The sequence below is a fragment of the Aedes albopictus genome, chromosome 3 (assembly GCF_035046485.1).
Source record: "Aedes albopictus strain Foshan chromosome 3, AalbF5, whole genome shotgun sequence".
NCBI classification, from domain to species: Eukaryota; Metazoa; Arthropoda; class Insecta; order Diptera; family Culicidae; genus Aedes; species Aedes albopictus.
This window is the reverse complement of record NC_085138.1, coordinates 104,911,926-104,928,806: the sequence shown is the minus strand read 5'-3', so window position 1 is coordinate 104,928,806 and position 16,881 is coordinate 104,911,926. Positions and strand designations below refer to the sequence as shown.

The following is a 16,881-nucleotide window of genomic DNA, read 5'->3' as shown; positions in this document are numbered from 1 at the left end:
GAGTTCTTGAAGGAATACCAGACTGAACCTCTTCAGCAATCTCAGAAGAAGCTCCTGAGAAACCTCAGAGAGATTTTTTGAAGGAATCCTACATGAACCTCTGGAAGAATCACATCAAGAACTTCCTGGGGAATCCCAGAAGCAACTCCTGGAGGAATCCTGGAACAAATTTGCGTAGAAACCACGCCGAATTTCTTGGAGGAATCCCAGATGGAATACATGTTGAATCCCAGAAAAAACTCCTGGAGGGATGCCTCCGTTTCAACATCAAATCATAAATCAGCATACTTTCCCACGTACGCATACTCCACATTTTGAATGCAATGAACCAGCTGGCGAAATTGTCTTAAAAATGACGACAAAAAAGTCCGAATACTGCAGCAAGGAACCCGACAGAACGTGGAACGTTGCAACCAGCCGAAGATAAAAGAAGTGGAGGATTTCGCCATACGAAGTGATATTATGTAAGATAATAATAGTTTCAATTTCAAAACTTTATTTCTTCGAATAGATCATGTTTCCTATGTATATAAATATCAAATGTCACCATTATTATAAGTCGTTGCAGTATAGAGTATTCGTTTCAAGTACACTAGACCTATCACTAGAATTATTCGTACAAACATAATTCTGTTAGGACATCTAGAGTTCTCCCTAAAAACATCATCCGAATGTCGATCCTAACCTAACAGCAGTAGTGGTTACAACAAAGTATTCAATGGCAATAGTCCAACTTCTGTTCACATGGCCTCGCTTCTATGCTCCGCGCCACTGTCGCGGAACCCATTCTTCTTATACACATCTATAAATATCTTATCCAATGTACTGCTATGGAACCTTACAAGTAAATGCAGCTCTATCGCTCGGTATTGGTCAGAATGATTAAGTGTAACGATAAGGAAACGAAAGTCTTTGGATGATCCTCAGCGAACCTGGGAAATCGACGGCTTATGGTTGCCACGGATGGTGATGGGGCTTCACAGTGCTTCCGCTGGAAACCGAGCCGGCCGCTGTTCCGCTGTATTCGTACGAATCGTTGGACTCATCCGAGCTGTGCTGGTGGTGCAGGTGCTGCAGATGCTTGGAGCTGTCACCGTGGTGGGAGGACACCGGGATGTAGTTGGTGCTGCTGGGTGCGGGCGGGAGGTACGTGTTGGATGGTTTCGGTGGAAGATAAGTGTTGCTGGGACTGGACGGTAGCGATGGCAGGTAAGTCTTGGAGGGTTGGTCGAAGGTTACCTTGTTTTGAGCTTTCGGTGGCAGATACTGGAGACTGGGCGCTAGATAGCTATTGTGAACGGCGGTTGACGTGGGAGCTTGGGTGTGTGAATAGTCGGGGGAGTCGTTGGTTGTTCCAAGGTATGTTGAGGGTTTGAATGGCTTTTGGGTGTGGATGGACGTATGCAGAGGAGACAACACTTGGACAGGAGTTTGGACGGTTAAAGGCTTGATGGAAGAGATGTATTTGTTTCCGGAGTATAGATCGGGGAGCGCTTGATTATACGACGAAGAATAGTGTCGTAGCCCTTTGACTCCACTGGCGTACGTTGGTTCCGATTGATGAGGGGCTGCATAACCGTGGGAATAGTAAGAGCTCACTGGTGGAGCTAAGGGAGCTCCATAGGAATGCGACGGTACTTCCTGAACCTTTATCATTGTTGGTTTGAATTGGGAGAACGAATCGTAGCTGTAAGGTGCATCCCAGCTGTTACCACTGGGAATGGCCTTGATGGATATAGATGGGCTTGGAGATTGCAATGCTTTTAGCAAATCTGATAGTTCCTTCGATCCAATGCTGTACTTCACGGAGTTATCCGCGAAAGAGTTGTATCCGTAAGTGGCCGGAGAGAAATACGCCGGCTGTGTTGTTGGATATTTAAATGGCGCCATGTAGTACTTTTGACCAGTATACTGTGGTAGGTTGAAAGATGGTTGGGCTACGCCGTAATTGTATCCTGTGTGACCGGGATTAAGGTAGTCCATGGGTCCATATCCGACCGGAGCTTCTCGTTTTCCATGAGGAATTTTCGATTTAGGTTTCGCTGAAGCTGATGCAGCAGAGGTTCCTGATTTGGGTTGTGCATCTTTGGCGGCAAGAACACCAACTGATAACAGCACGATGGCTGTTATTTTAAAATACTGAAGAATCAAAGGAAATATATATTAGTATCAAATTAACTAATAACAGATTGCTGTATGTAGTTTGTTATTTATTTATACACATTCAAGTTGCAGAGATCATATTTAATAGCATATGTCATGCTACTCTTCCTATGTGTCCTAGTAGGAATTACAGTCCCGGGGCCTGACCAACCCTCCCGCTTGCGAGTCACGTAGTCGCCAGCTAAGAATAGGACTACGACCATCAATTCAAGGTGTCAAGCGACCTGTACCGAGGAATGAGTGATTGAATGGGTGAAAAGATGCTCGATCGTTGACGGAACCTATAGGGTGCCTGGGCACCCCATGCCACAGTATTTCTTCCCTTACTACGTTAATGCAGGTCTCTGACGTGGTGGACCTCCTTTTCCGTGCTGCTTGTGGGATTGAACATGACCTCAACAAGTAAACAAAAAATAAAAAATATAAAGTGGTAGTGGCGAGGCTAATCCCTTCGTTAGGAATTGGTTGGCTAGGTCTCCGTTCAGGAAAAGTGAAAAGTCAGGAGCAGAAAGCTGTGCACGCAGATCCAGCGTTGGCGTTCATTCTCCGACTAGCCTGCCGGGGGAGATAGTGTATGGAGCGTGGTTGAGGGCTATGTAAACGACACGGGATGTCTACAATGGAAATGGCTATGCAACAGCTTGGAAGAATCATCTACTTTGGTGGATGCGACTGCTCGTGATAAGCACTCGCTTATGCGGGCGAGGCAGCTGTCCGGTCAGGAGCTGTCTGGCGGTGCCCACAAAGCCAGGCGAATGCTCGGCAGCAGTGCCGGCAAGTCGGATCACAGCCAGGTGTCCCGGAAAGCTGGGAAGGGTGGGCCTGAAATGGCTGGCCCGTCCCGGAAGGATGGGAACAAGAGGTTGCGACCGTTGGTAGGCCCTCAGCAACCACAGAGTAGGGCGAACCAAGGGGAAGACCCCCTTGGACGAAGGTCGAGCGGAAGAAGAAGAAGTTAAAGCCGCAGGTAAAAGTAGCTAGGGACGCCAAACCAAAGCGTAAAAGAGTAGGTGCCAAGCGCGAGAAAGGCGACACGCTCGTCATCAAGACCAAACAGTCGAAGAACTCGGACGTTTAGAAGGCGATGCGAAGCGACGCTAAGTTCGTGGATCTGCGAGCCGAAGTGGAAGAGTTCGTCACGGCACTGCGGTAACAGTGCGAGGTGCAGGAGGCCGCTGCAGCTGGTAGGCTAGTGCATATGTCATCTGACGTTCCACGAGACACCGGAGCCACCGGAGCTTCAGGTGTCTGAAACCAGGACACAAGTCATGGGACTGCAAAGGCGCTGACAGGAACACACTGTGCAGGATATGCAGCGCTGAAGGCCATAAGGCACAAGGCATCCAACAGGTGGTCCAAGGTGCCCGGCCTTCAAGAAAGCCACAGTAAACAAATCACAGTGCAGCTAACGCAGCTGAACCTGAACTTAAGTGACGCAGCTCAGCAACTGCTTTGTCAGGCGATTTCTGAATGGGTAAATACCCCGTCCAGCAGTTGGTGTCTACCACCTATGAAGGTTTCGTGGTCGCCAAAGTAAACGGGGTCATCTTCTGGTTTGCGCCTCTGCGGTGGCCGATTGAGCAGTTCACGCAGATGCTGGACTGTATGACAACCGTGCTGACAGGGCGGGGCCGGTGGTAATAACGAGTGACTTCAAGCGTGGGTCGTGGAATGGAGAAGCCGTTTCAGAATCAGCAGGGTCAGATCCTGCTAGAGACAGGCCATACTAGATGTCGACCTGACTAATGTCGATACCAAAAATACCTTTAGTCGGAACGGTGCGGAGTCGATTATTGACGTTACTTTGTGTAGTCCTGCCCTAATGAGTAGTTTAAACTGGAGAGTAGACCTGGCGGTTCACTACAGTATCGACTATACCAACAGCAGACATCGATAGAAGAACGGGCAGCAAGGCCAAGTCCAAGCCCTTGTAGGTGGGACGCAACATACTTTAACGACCGGTAATTTAGGAAGGCGCTCCGCCGTGAGCGAAACCAACTTGGTTTAAGCGAGGACCAGCTATAGCGGTGCTCTCACGTCCATTCGATGCGACCATTCCTAGACAAGTCCACTCTCCGTGGGTTGATGTCTAAAGGATCATGATGGCCAAGCCAAGACAACAGATGTAATGGCTCCTACAGAGCAGTCTCCAGAGATGTTGGAAGGGTTCATCGAGGGCCTCTTTCTGTGTCATGATCCAAGTCCTTGGCCTGCTTCCGCTAGGGACTGGGCCTGGCGATGAGCGGAGGGTCAACGATGGGAAACTTACGGGGATAGCAAAGTCCCTTAGCGTAAGTACGACCCCAAGTCCGGACGGAGTTTCGAGCCTGACCTCAAAAGTCTGCCATGCAGATATGCCTGGACAAGCAAGTTTTCCCAGAGGTTTGGAAGCGGCAGAGCCTGGTACCGTAAACCGGGGTCAAATTGATCAGCGGGGTGAAATTGATCACTCGGGTACTACATTGTAATTCCATACGAGGAACTCTTAAGCGTCGTAATGATCTTAAACTTTTTACGTCATCTGATTCGTAGATGTCTAGAGATGAGTGTAGACTTTTAATTTTTTAGAAAAAGTTAGTTTTGCCTTATTCTTTCAAGGAATTTGCAATGTACAGGGGATAGACAAAATGATCGGGACAGGCAAAATTTCCCCTCCTCAAAAAATATTCAAATAGCTGTAACTTTTCGAAAAGTGCATCAAATATTCTCAAATTTTTACTGTAAGTGGATCAACTAGTTGTGTATCAGTGGACAAAATTTGGAAAAGATGGAGCTATTATGGACGAAGTTATAAAGATTCTAGAAAAAGGTGTATTTTTCCGATAGCCAACTTTGAGCTGTTATATCTCCGGATTGAATGAACCGAATGCAATGAAATTTTGCCCATTTATGACTTATATAATGAGCTTTGAAAAACTTTTTACTTAACATAAAATTCTTAACACGGAAGAAAATTATAACGATTAGATTATTTTTCTAATAAAAAACCAAATTTTCTTAAATTTCAACATCGTTTCAAAATTCAAGTTGCTAATTATAGTCCATTTATATTCCCTCTAATTGTCTTAAATATAAATATGTTTTGAAAGAAACTAACAACATAACCGGCGATTCATTGAAAAAGTAATGGGATGCATATTAAACATAGACCAATTTTCTAAAAAATCATAAAATAAATTAAATCGCTATAACTTTTTCTCTTGTTAATAATTTCAAGTTGAGTCAAACGTTTTTCAGACCTCATTATATAAGTCGTAAATGGTCAAAATTTCGTTGCATTCGGTTCATTGAATCCGGAGATATAACAGCTCAAAGTTGGCTATCGGATAAATACACCTTTTTCTAGAATCTTTATAACTTCGTGCATAATTGCTCGATATTTTCCAAATTTTGTCCACTGATACACATCTAGTTGATCCACTTACAGTAAAAATTTGAGAATATTTGATGCACTTTTCGAAAAGTTACAGCTATTTGAATATTTTTTGAGGAGGGGAAATTTTGCCTGTCCCGATCATTTTGTCTATCCCCTGTATTTCTCATTTAGCTGAAATCATTGCTGCTAAACAATCAATTGCTAATAGGACTTCCCGTGAATTCTCTGTTTTAACATTTTTGTGGAGCCTTGGTTGGGATGTTATGCAGCTAATCAGGACATGAAATTGTTATAAAAAGTTTATTTTATGAAGAAATAGTCATTTATTGTAATAGAAATCACTTATTTCAAATGAAATTGCCTACCTTTAGGCGTTTAAAGGGAAATTTCGAAATTTAATTTTGCACTTAAAGTATTAAATTCACTAGTTGTAAGATTTTAGACGCGTTATTCGGGTTTAGAAGAGCAAAATTAAGCGGTGAAGGAAATTTTCCTTTCCAACCGATGCTTAATTGTATACTGATCAATTTCGCCCCAAAGTGGCATTTCCAATATTTTGATATTTGAAGTTATTTAACTTAAAGTTTAAATTTGTTGAACAAAATTCTGTCACATGGTTCCATGGAGATCCACTGGGTACTGGTTTACAGAAATTCTTTTGGCGATATTTGAGCAGGCACCGATGTTATCCGCAAAAGTTGTTTTAAAGTGATCAATTTGACCCCGGATTACGGTACTATTATTACCAAAGGCGGGAAACCATCCGGATACCCGTCGGCCTATGGACCAATACGCTTGTTCGACACGGCTGGGGAGGTGCTCAAGAAGATCATCCTTAACAGACCGTTGAGGTGCACCGTGAGTGTAAACGGTCTCTAGTGCAACAAGTTCGGCTTCCGGAAGGAGAGGTGGACTGTAGACGCTATCCTGTCAGTAAAAAAAAACCGCAGAAATAGCACTCCAGCATAAGAGAAGGCGGATTCACTACTGTGCAGAGTGACACTGGATATATGGAACGCGTTCAATAGTGCCAGTTGGGTTGCCGATGTGCTCTTGCGTCTGGGGATACCCGGATTACTTCTACGCGATTTTTGGAAATAACTTCCAGAATTTTAAAGGGTTTTTCAAGGGAGTACAGGGGCGCTCAATGCGACTTCAGGGGATTTCAGGAGCATTCTAATGGTGAGGATCAGAGGATTCTATGAGGTTTAAAGGGGTTTCATAAGCAGTTCAGGGGAGTTCCAATGGGTTTAAGGGTTTATAGAAGCGTTCCACGGGATTTCAAGCAGCGTCAGGGGCGTTTCAGAACTATTCTTGGAGTCTCAGGGGGTTTAAAGAGCGTTCCAGGGGTGTTCTGGGAGGTTTCAAGGGCGTTTCAGGGGGTGCTTGAAACATTTCTGAATATCCCCTGAAACGTCCTCCCACCCAAGATTCCCCCAACAATGCTGCAATAATTCATCTCTGCGGGATTCCTCAAAATCAATCCTCTGTCCTGATCTTCTAAACGGTTCCGGATTCCACGAAATCTGCGGAAAATTACTTCCTAGCTGCTACCGTTCACATGTTTTGATACTCTTCCTGTCTCCAGCTCCAGCTGGCTTCTTCTCTCAGAACAACACACTTATCCTCATATACTCAATTTATATGAATACATTCCAAGGTGTTATATCTCATTCATGTGCACAGCAAGCAATAGATCTTTTCCATTGCTCTAGTCAATGATTTCAGTCAACCAGAGCTCTCTACAAATGGGAAGCGTTTCCTTGACCTTTGAATGATTTGAATGATTTAGAGTCTGAATTTCAGACAGACTGAATAATTATAGAAAAACAGAGCCATGACTGATGCTTGGGTTGGTCACAATTGAATGATCAGAGGCAAGTCAATTGATATCCCGATGGTAAGTAGAAAAACAAGTGTAAGCCTATCTTAGGTAATTTCAGCTTGTAATATCGGTTGATATTGTAACTTCGCAACACTCACTTCTCTGTAAAGCCATACGGATTCCTTCTGAAAGCTTCTGAAAAACCTTTGTACACACATAAACTGCTCTAAAACTTCCCTGAAACCCCTGAAATCCCTTCTGAAACTTCCATAAAACTTGGAAATGAAAATCTGACAAATTTGTAAAATTTAGGCCACCGGGATGAATTGTTCAACAATTAACGAGAATGGTCCCACATTAGGATGAGCCGGCCATAGGAAGCGTTCAACATATGGGTTCCAAACTTGGGACACAAGCCATGATACACAAATTACGTAACGCTAAAATCGGCAACTCCAGACTTTCTCCCCACCCACTTAAAGCGCTTTTTGTATGAAAACCTGAAAACTGTTTTGCTCCCCCTATAGCGTTACGTAATTTGTAAACGATGCCTGCTCTATCTTCTATTAGAAAATGTAATTTAACCCTCTAATACCCAATCCCGCCTTTAGACGGGGTATAGTTTGAGCATTTTTGTTATTTTTATTTTGTGGAAAATCAATTTTTTAATATTTTTGGCTGATATTTAGGACAGTTCTGTATATCTCAAAATGGTTTTTGGTGTATTTTAAAACGTATTTACATTTTTCAAAAATCATTGAAAAATTGATGTTTTAGTCACTTTTTAGAATTCATTGTTTATTTTGTATTGAATAGCTACAATTAACATATTTTAATTTTTTCCCAAATCATTCTACCCTAAGTTTAACAGTTTAAGGAAATCGAATACGCTCTAAAATTATTTTCCTTAAACTTACACGGAAAATAAAATTTTCTATGAAAAAAATTTAAAATAAAAATATTTTTACAATTATAATAACATCTCAAAATGTTTTCATCTCAAAAAATCCGTTCCCCAAATTGGCTTCCAGGAAAAATATAAAAGTGTGGGGATGTTCAAAAATAAAAATTAGATAAATCAAAAACTGAAATTCACGAAATCGAGAGTTAAAAAGAATCATCTTCCAAAACATGTTTAAACCGATTTTAGATGACGAAAAATGATATTTAGATCAAAATCAAAAATTTGGGTATTAGAGGGTTAACACTTTCCAAGCTTTATTATAGAGTTTTTTCTACGTATTTCTGTGGTTTTGGAACTCAAAAGCATTAAAAGGGTAGAAAATGATGCATTTTTTTCTATATCCTAGGTCACCCAAACTGTTTCTGAGTTTTCCAAGGTATTTGCGACTCATGGTCAGAGATGCCAGATATCCAGATTTTTCCGTATTATACAGATTTTTGACCTTCTATACAGACAAGATACAGAGTACACAAAATTACAGATTTTTAAAATGTGATACAGACTTCTCAAGAAAGCATAAAATTTGAAGTTATTTTCAATTTTGGAGGAGGTAATTAACCCTTTGAGCCGGAATTTTCCCAAGCGTTATTATAGAGTTTTTTCTTCGTATTTCTGTGGTTTTGATACTCAACAGCATTAAATGGGTAAAATATGATGCATTTTGTTTGGTATCCCAGGTCATCCAAACTGTTCTTGAGTGTAGATCCTAAAGTCTACGGGTGTAACAGTAACATCGTCCATTATACAAAGCTACGATTTGTATCCTATCATGTTCAGCAAGTCTCCTAAAAGTTCAAAAACCAGTATTAGATTGGTCGGCATATCCTAGGTCATCCCAACAGTTCTTGAGTTTAGATCTAAAAGTCTACGGGTGTGATGTCCAAAATCTTGCCTACAGCAATTGAAGTTTCTGTTTTGGCAATGTAGAGTATAATCAATTATACTTACTGGAGCTCACAGAATACAATCAGAAACTATGACACAGCTACGGCATATTCCGAATCGTACACACTGCCCTGCAATATATTACATGAAGTCACAGCCGTATTAATATATTTTCTACTGGTTTGAGTTACACAACATTACCAACCGTAATGATTGTATATGTTTCATTTATTTAGCTTGAATTGCAATTATAATTAAACTGCATCAACAATTCTTCACCTCCACACTAGGTTCGTGGCTGTAGTCCTTATACTCGGTCGTGTCCCACATTTGCCTTTAGATATGTGCTCGAGGTGTGACTTTGAACTTAGAACTTAGCTGGAAGTTCTTAGTTAGGGAAGATTAGTAATCCTGAAATATCTCAAAGGTATTTTGGAATGGCTTGAGTTTCACAGAAGATTACGGATCTGGGTGTGTTACGTAACTTTTTATAGTACAAATAATGACTACAATGAATGCAGATTTACAAAAAATGAGCTAAGGTACATAACAATGCCTACTAGTCTTCGAAGAATATACACACCAAATTTTTGGAAATGCTTTCAGCACAAAAAAAATCAGCAAAATAAATTGCTGAATTTCAGCAAAATTTTTGCTGGGTATCAGCACAACGTTGCTGATCAACTGTCAAAATTGCTGGATGGTTCAGCAAGTTGATAAATAATTGCTGATACTCAGTAAATTCGTATTGCTGAATGAAATCAGCACAAAAAAAATCAGCAAAATTTGCTGAATACCAGCAAACGAAATTTGCAGTGTAAGTAAATATGCTTCAATATGTATCATTATCCAGTGTAGCAGGCTAGCATTGGAAGTGTCGACATGAATTTGTGTGTCCATGAAAGATTGGATAACCTAAATAATCATAAAACTATCATGAAGTGACTGACTCTTGAGAGTTAAGAGGTTCATGGATCCTATATGGTTCTGCAACGTTACTTTCTTAAACAAAATCACCACATCACGGTGTGCCAAAAATCGTTATTAACAAATAAAATTGTCCACCCAAATGGCACCCGGCATTCGAAAGATATACTATTCTAGTATCTCCTCTGAAAATTTGAAAATCTTTCATCGGGGGAAACTAAAGTTTTTGTGATTTGAAGATTTTGAGCCATTTCCATTGAATTTTCTTATATGAGTAAACATGCGCGCACGGTGTGCCTGAAATCACTATAAACAAAAAAAAATATACACCATATTGAAGATATACTATATCGAAAGATATACTATTATAGCAACACCTCCGAAAATTTGAAAATATTTCATCGAGGGAAACGAATGTTTTGACTGTTTGAAGATTTTCCTCTATTTTCATAGAATTATCTCATATAAGGGAATATTGTCATACTGTGCTCTTCATATCATAAACAAATAATAACACTGCTCGACAAAAAAAAATCGTGTTATGGGATGAGAAAAAAAGATCAGAGTTTCGAAACCCTAGAATTATCATAGTGAAAGAATTTTCGAAAAATATTGGAACGGGACTTCACAGTTTATGACCGAAGTTTGAATTAAGAACTTGGAACCTAAGGGTTTCTAGGGTTCCAGTCCATATTCTTTTTTTTCTCATCCCGTAACGCAAACTAGTGTTGAACGGTGTAATCAGTTTTACAAATTCCAAAAGTACAATATTCAAGCAACTTCTCTGAAAATTTAACAACATTTCATTGAGAGGAATGTAAATTACCATGGTTTAAGAATCTAAATTATATTCCATAGTTCTACTTGCTACGCGAGTACAAATAAAAATGTGGCACTCGTTGATTTAAGAGTTTTCTAAGAGTTTGGCTGCCGTTTTTTTTTGTTTTTAAGTACGTGATATATGTATTGGTATCTTGCCGGTAAATTTGAAAACGGTTCATGGTGAAACGAGAGTTAAAGTGAATTCACAGCCCTCGGTTTTGGTATTCCTAGTAGGCTTTGTAAATCGTTGGTATAATGATTAAGATATTGAAGCTCTTAAAGTAAACCTAAATGCTAATCTTTTTCCTATAGCCAGCTTCATACGTCATGTTACCAACGTGTTTACCGTGAGTTTATAAGTATTTCATTTGAATGATCATCAGTAACAACGATTTTAAGCTTTTAATCCAATTTAATTGAGAATATGCATACTATCGCTTTGTCTATAAACACGTCAAAAACACCTATTGAGTTTTGTAACAGTATCGCAAAAAATGTGATAAATAATCAAAGTACTAGATGAAGTACAAAAGATATATTCATTACGAGGAATGATTAACATAAAGGTACTAACATTTTCAATATACTTTATCATATTTTATATTTTCAAACCACTGTAATTAGCGATTGTTTCAATGAAATGTTGTCAAAATCTCAGAGAAGTTGTTTGAATGTTGTATCTTTGAAATAAGGTTTGTGAAACTACAGTCAGTTTTTTTTACGCGGGGGATACGTACCGCGTAAAAAAAACTCAGTTCAAAATACGAAAAACCGCGTAAAAAAGTCTCACCATTTCTCGACGAATCATGCAAAAATAAGACGATGATTTTTTTTTATATGGAGTTTTCATTTACGCGGCCGCGTAAATGAAAACCGCGTAAAAAGACCTGACTGTATATCAGTTGTTTGTGATTTGAAGAGCCAATGAAACACTCTATGACAATATTGACATATACAGTCCTCCTATTAGACGCTGCCACCCCCTTTACGCCCACCACGTTGTCTTCCAAACAATTTAGTTCATTCTTGTATGTGATGAGTCTATGATAAGCACTAACTGCACCGAAAAAATCAGCTGGATTGGATGCAAGACAGCTGAGAAATTGCGGTGGGCGTCAAGTGGGTGGCAGCGTCTAATAGGAGTCTCGACTGCATGAGCTAATTCTATGAAAATAGAGGAAAATCTTCAAACAGTCAAAACTTTAGTTTCCCCCGATGAAAGATTTTCAAATTTTCAGAGGAGATACTAGAATAGTATATCTTTCGAATGCCGGGTGCCATTTGGGTGGACAATTTTATTTGTTAATAACGGTTTTTGGCACACCGTGCACATGTTACAGTGGTTGTTTTTATCACCTAAGCAACATAACAGTAAGGATGGCCTATAATATCCCAAAAATAAAGTGGATTACGTATGCCTACTTAACGAAGTGTCAAAAGCTATGACTACAAGTAAAGACCTGAAGCTATGGTTTCCGGAGTAATGTGGTTGATCTGGAATGTCTCAAAACCATCTCATGAGATGCCAGGAGAATTTCAAATTACTGTTGGATGTGTAATGTTTAAGTTCATTGTGTGAATAATTACTGTTACTGTCAAGAGCTAAACTAGTTTGGACGACACTCGATGTCCTAAAGGTTCATAATAATATATTCTAGATTTCAGGTTGGTCCAGTCACCGCGGTTGACTATGCAACGTTACACAGATATAGCCATGGTTACGAGTGAAGATCTGAAGTTCTGAGCTCCAAGGTAGTTGGCTGGCCTGGAATATTCCTATAGTGCCTCTAAATGACATTCAAGATTTCAAGAGCTTCATGGATCCCAGCAGATGAGATTGTAATTTTGATGACCTGGAATATCCCTATAGTGTCCATAAAATGCATTGTAGATGTCAAGAGCTTGATGGATTCCTGTAGGTTATGCTATTATTTATGAATATAAAACTCCTTATGAACGTAACCCATATTAAATTCAGATTTTGTAACAACCGGTACATCAATTATTTCGTTTTTCAAAATTTCATGGTGTTCAGGATGTTCTAGGTTGTCAATGAAGTAACAAATACAAATATTCCTATTTTTCCCTAATAGAGGACTCAATTTGCAACAACTTTGCCTAAGACAGTATTCTGTTTATTGAATGGGTGAATTTATGCAGCCGTTCCTATATTGGGGTCAAAGGGTTATATTGATCATATCATCTTATCATGAAGAAGTAATATTGTATAAAAAAAACTTAAACTTGTAAGTCTCCTATTAGACTGACACAAACTTCTATTTTCTCTTTTGTTACACAAAATGCACTTTATGAATAAGTGGAGTACCCCAGTACCTTATTCAATTGGATCTCAGTGCAATTTATGCCAGTTCCGATCGATCAATTTTTTCGTAACTGTTTCCAGATATTTTTGATAATTTTAGAATATTTAACAAAGTTGTTTTATATGACAAAAAACATGTTTCGTTTGAGGACGTCAAGATTGTAGCTTTGATACTTTTCAGATATTTAGGAATTTAAGTTAAAAATAGCCTATTTCGCATTTTGGTCAAATTTATAAAAGCACAAATAATTTGATAAAAAAACATATATTTTATCATACACGATAACTTTGTATAATATAGTTTTTTTTAAATATGTAGAAAAAATTACAACAAATAAAATGATTTTAAGGGGTCGTTCACCAAAAATGATCCATATCTCGAATACTTAAGCAGGTATCTTCAATTACGAAAAGATTTCACTTCCACTTCTAGGTGGATCAATCACATTAGTGATGCTTTCAAAAGCTTGACTTTGATATGCCAAACAACTTATTCAATGACACTAAAATTCTTAACTAAACTTTTTTTTTTTACTTATTCGTTTATTTGGAAGGCTCGGGCGCCACATGGGCATAACTGAGCCGAAATCTTTTGTTTTTACAATGATTTTAAATTTTACAATTTATTACTGCCTTAAAACTATGTTAGTTTGGGAAGCCGAAGTACTCGCGGCTGTTTCGAGGTTAAGGATTGAAGAAGAAAAAAAATGGGAAGGACGGATTAATGGGTCTAAAACTAAATTATTTGCTAACTTATACTAAAACTTTGATGGGACAAATTGTCCATATCTGTAACGGAACCAAAACGAAAGGACTTTATCGGTAGAAAACGACAAGAAGAGGACAAACGGAAGGGGGTGACGACAGACAGGGGCGAACAACAAAACCAAAAGGCGGACAACGAAAACAAGGAACGTACTACATCAAACTCTGACATCAACACGTTTCAAAAACTGGTAAATCAGGTTCATGTATTCCAAATCAAGTCCTGCCAACACTTCTCTAACGGGTTTCTGTTGTTTTCCTCGGACCCGGAGAATTTCATGCAGCTCAGATCTGACCTCACGATACTCATTGCATCCCCACACAACATGTTCGATATCCTGGTAAGCCACGCCACAGACACAGAGATTGCTTTCTGAGAGCCCAATACGGAAGGTGTGTGCGTTCAACAAATAGTGGTTGGACATCAGCCGACACATTACACGAATGAAATCGCGGCCTAAATCCAACCCTTTGAACCATGGCTTCTTCGACACCTGTGGGATGATGGAATGCAACCATCTACCCATCTCTCCATCTCTCCATTTGTGTTGCCAGCTGATCAAGGTCTCCTGACGGGCTAATGCAAAAAATTCGTCGAAGGCGATTTCACGCTCGTAAATATCGCCTTCGCTATAGCGCCCACCTTAGCCAGAGAGTCCGCTTTCTCATTGCCCGGGATTGAGCAATGTGAAGGGACCCAAGCTATGGTGATGATGTATGAGCGTTTGGACAAAGCACTCATTAACTAAACTTGTCAGGTCCAAAATTAATATGATCATGAAATTGGGTCTTTAGAAACATGAAAATTTTGATCTGAATTCAGCACTTTGAGGGGGGACACAGATAATTTATTGAAGAAATTGTCCAGAAAATGCCTTAACAAATGTGATAAGTTTTACGATTTTGGTTGATTGTGTGGTTGTTGTTTTTTTTTTAACATTTGATCTTTTTCAACTCTCTCCTTGACGAGTCAACGAGCACTGTGACTAGTACTGGAAGGCATTAGAGAATTCTTCCTGATTCACGAGCGCGTCTTCTTTTATTGGAGCACACAATTTTCTGTTTCCGATATTGGCTTATTATTGCCAGAGATCAACATTTTAAATGTTTTAAATGTTTTCATTGTTTTAACATTATTTTAAAAATACTTCTGGTCGATTATAATGTACTTTACAACGATTACAACACTAATCGTTCAATACACTATTTCAAACTACGAAGTGTTCAATATGTTTGCTTCCAGTCTTTTAGAACTTTTTAATGCTTTTTCATTCACACACTAACCATCATTGTATTTTTCCCCGTCTTCGATAATGATGCACCAATCGATAGAGCACACTTTTCAAATCAGGTTCAAATCCGCAATCAGCATCCAATCAGTCAGCCTTCTGCACCGCGCGCCGTAAAGATGCGCAGTTATGTTCTGAGTCCTTCAGCGCACCAACGCACCGCTTCTGATACAACTCTTCTTCCGAATGTGTACCGTCTCCAATCACACAGCGAAATCAATCTCTTACACCGTTTTTTACGTCAATTTCCACCAAACCGCCGTTTTTCCACGCGCGAACGACAATAATGGAATGTAGTCGCGCTGCCAAAAATCACTTGTTTATATACAACAATCCACTTCTTTGGACCGAAAGGCCCGAGCGTGCATCACCTCATGGCTCTTGTCGCTTGGCACCGTGGTCCGGGTCCGGTGCTCTAGAAGACCGGGCATTGTCGAGCAACGAACCACTCATTGTTGTTGGTGTGTTTGAGCGCTTTCGCGGATAGTTGATTGAAGAGGTAGACGCGACGCGGTCAGTTATGGTCGTTACGGTTCACTCGCTCTAACCCATTCTTCTTCAGCTATATAGCTATACAGATCAAACGGCGATCGTTCGTCCGGACAAGTGTCGCGTGCCGGAGTGGGAAATTAGTTTCGTGGGATGATAGAGGAGATAATAGTGCTGTGGTCAAGTCATGTTAAGTGACCACAGGTCAATTAATCTACTACCTGGTGTTTCTGATCGTGTGGACGGTTTCTTTGTTGGGGTGTTACACCGTTGTAATAGAAAGAAATGTGAGGTAAGTAATCATCGAGGATCACTGTCAGATATTTGATGAAGAATGTTTTTCCTATTGCGCTTGTTACTCGATCAAGTTGGAAATTGTTCTTGTCATTAGCCATAAATATAAGCATCAGCTTGAATATTTATTTTCTTTCAGTCCTGAGCACCCATGGTGGTGCAAAGAGCCGAATTGAAAGATCTCCATCCTGGGCTATTACCGCCATTGCCTTGGACTGTGGCCAGGTCAAATTTCTGTCGACTTGCTTAATGTCTTTGTTGAGGCTGTGCCGCCATGAGCCTCTCAGCCTACCTCTGCTGCGATGTCCTGATGGGTTCCAATCTAATGCTTGTTTGCAGATTTCATTTCCGCTCCTGCGTAGAGTGTAGCCAATCACCTCCACTTTCGCTCCCGCATTTCTGTCGCTATCGGCTTTTGGTGACATCGACGATGGAGGCACGAATTATATACCACAGGCATCTATTGATGAAGATCTGCAGCCGTTGAATGTTCTCCACTGATACACACCAGGTTTCACTGGCGTTTAGCAGCACAGATTTCACGTTCGAGTTGAAAATTCAGATTTTAGTGCGTGGACTAATCATTTGGTCTTATTGACGTTGACAATTAGACCTGCCGCCGAGGAGAGTTTGGCAAGATCACCGGACTTACTCTGCGTATCAGAACCCGGCTAGAAGAGCAATGGCGTCAGCCAGTTCGATGTCATTTAGGTGGTCCATGGTAATGGGCCACAGCAACCCACGATTTGGTTCACGGTC

General features: G+C 40.2%; 1 protein-coding gene across 1 annotated transcript; it reads right to left on the bottom strand.

Annotated features, from left to right (window-relative positions):
- Nucleotides 1-493: 493 nt before the first annotated feature.
- LOC109415485 (DNA-directed RNA polymerase II subunit RPB1) lies at nucleotides 494-15,757 on the bottom strand. The gene is made up of 2 exons (XM_019689368.3): nucleotides 15,335-15,757; nucleotides 494-2,139 (listed from the first exon to the last, which is right to left on the bottom strand). The coding sequence occupies exons 1-2, from the start codon at nucleotides 15,338-15,340 to the stop codon at nucleotides 949-951; spliced, it is 1,197 nt and encodes a 398-aa protein (XP_019544913.3). The 5' UTR covers nucleotides 15,341-15,757; the 3' UTR covers nucleotides 494-948.
- Between the last annotated feature and the right edge of the window lie 1,124 nt (nucleotides 15,758-16,881).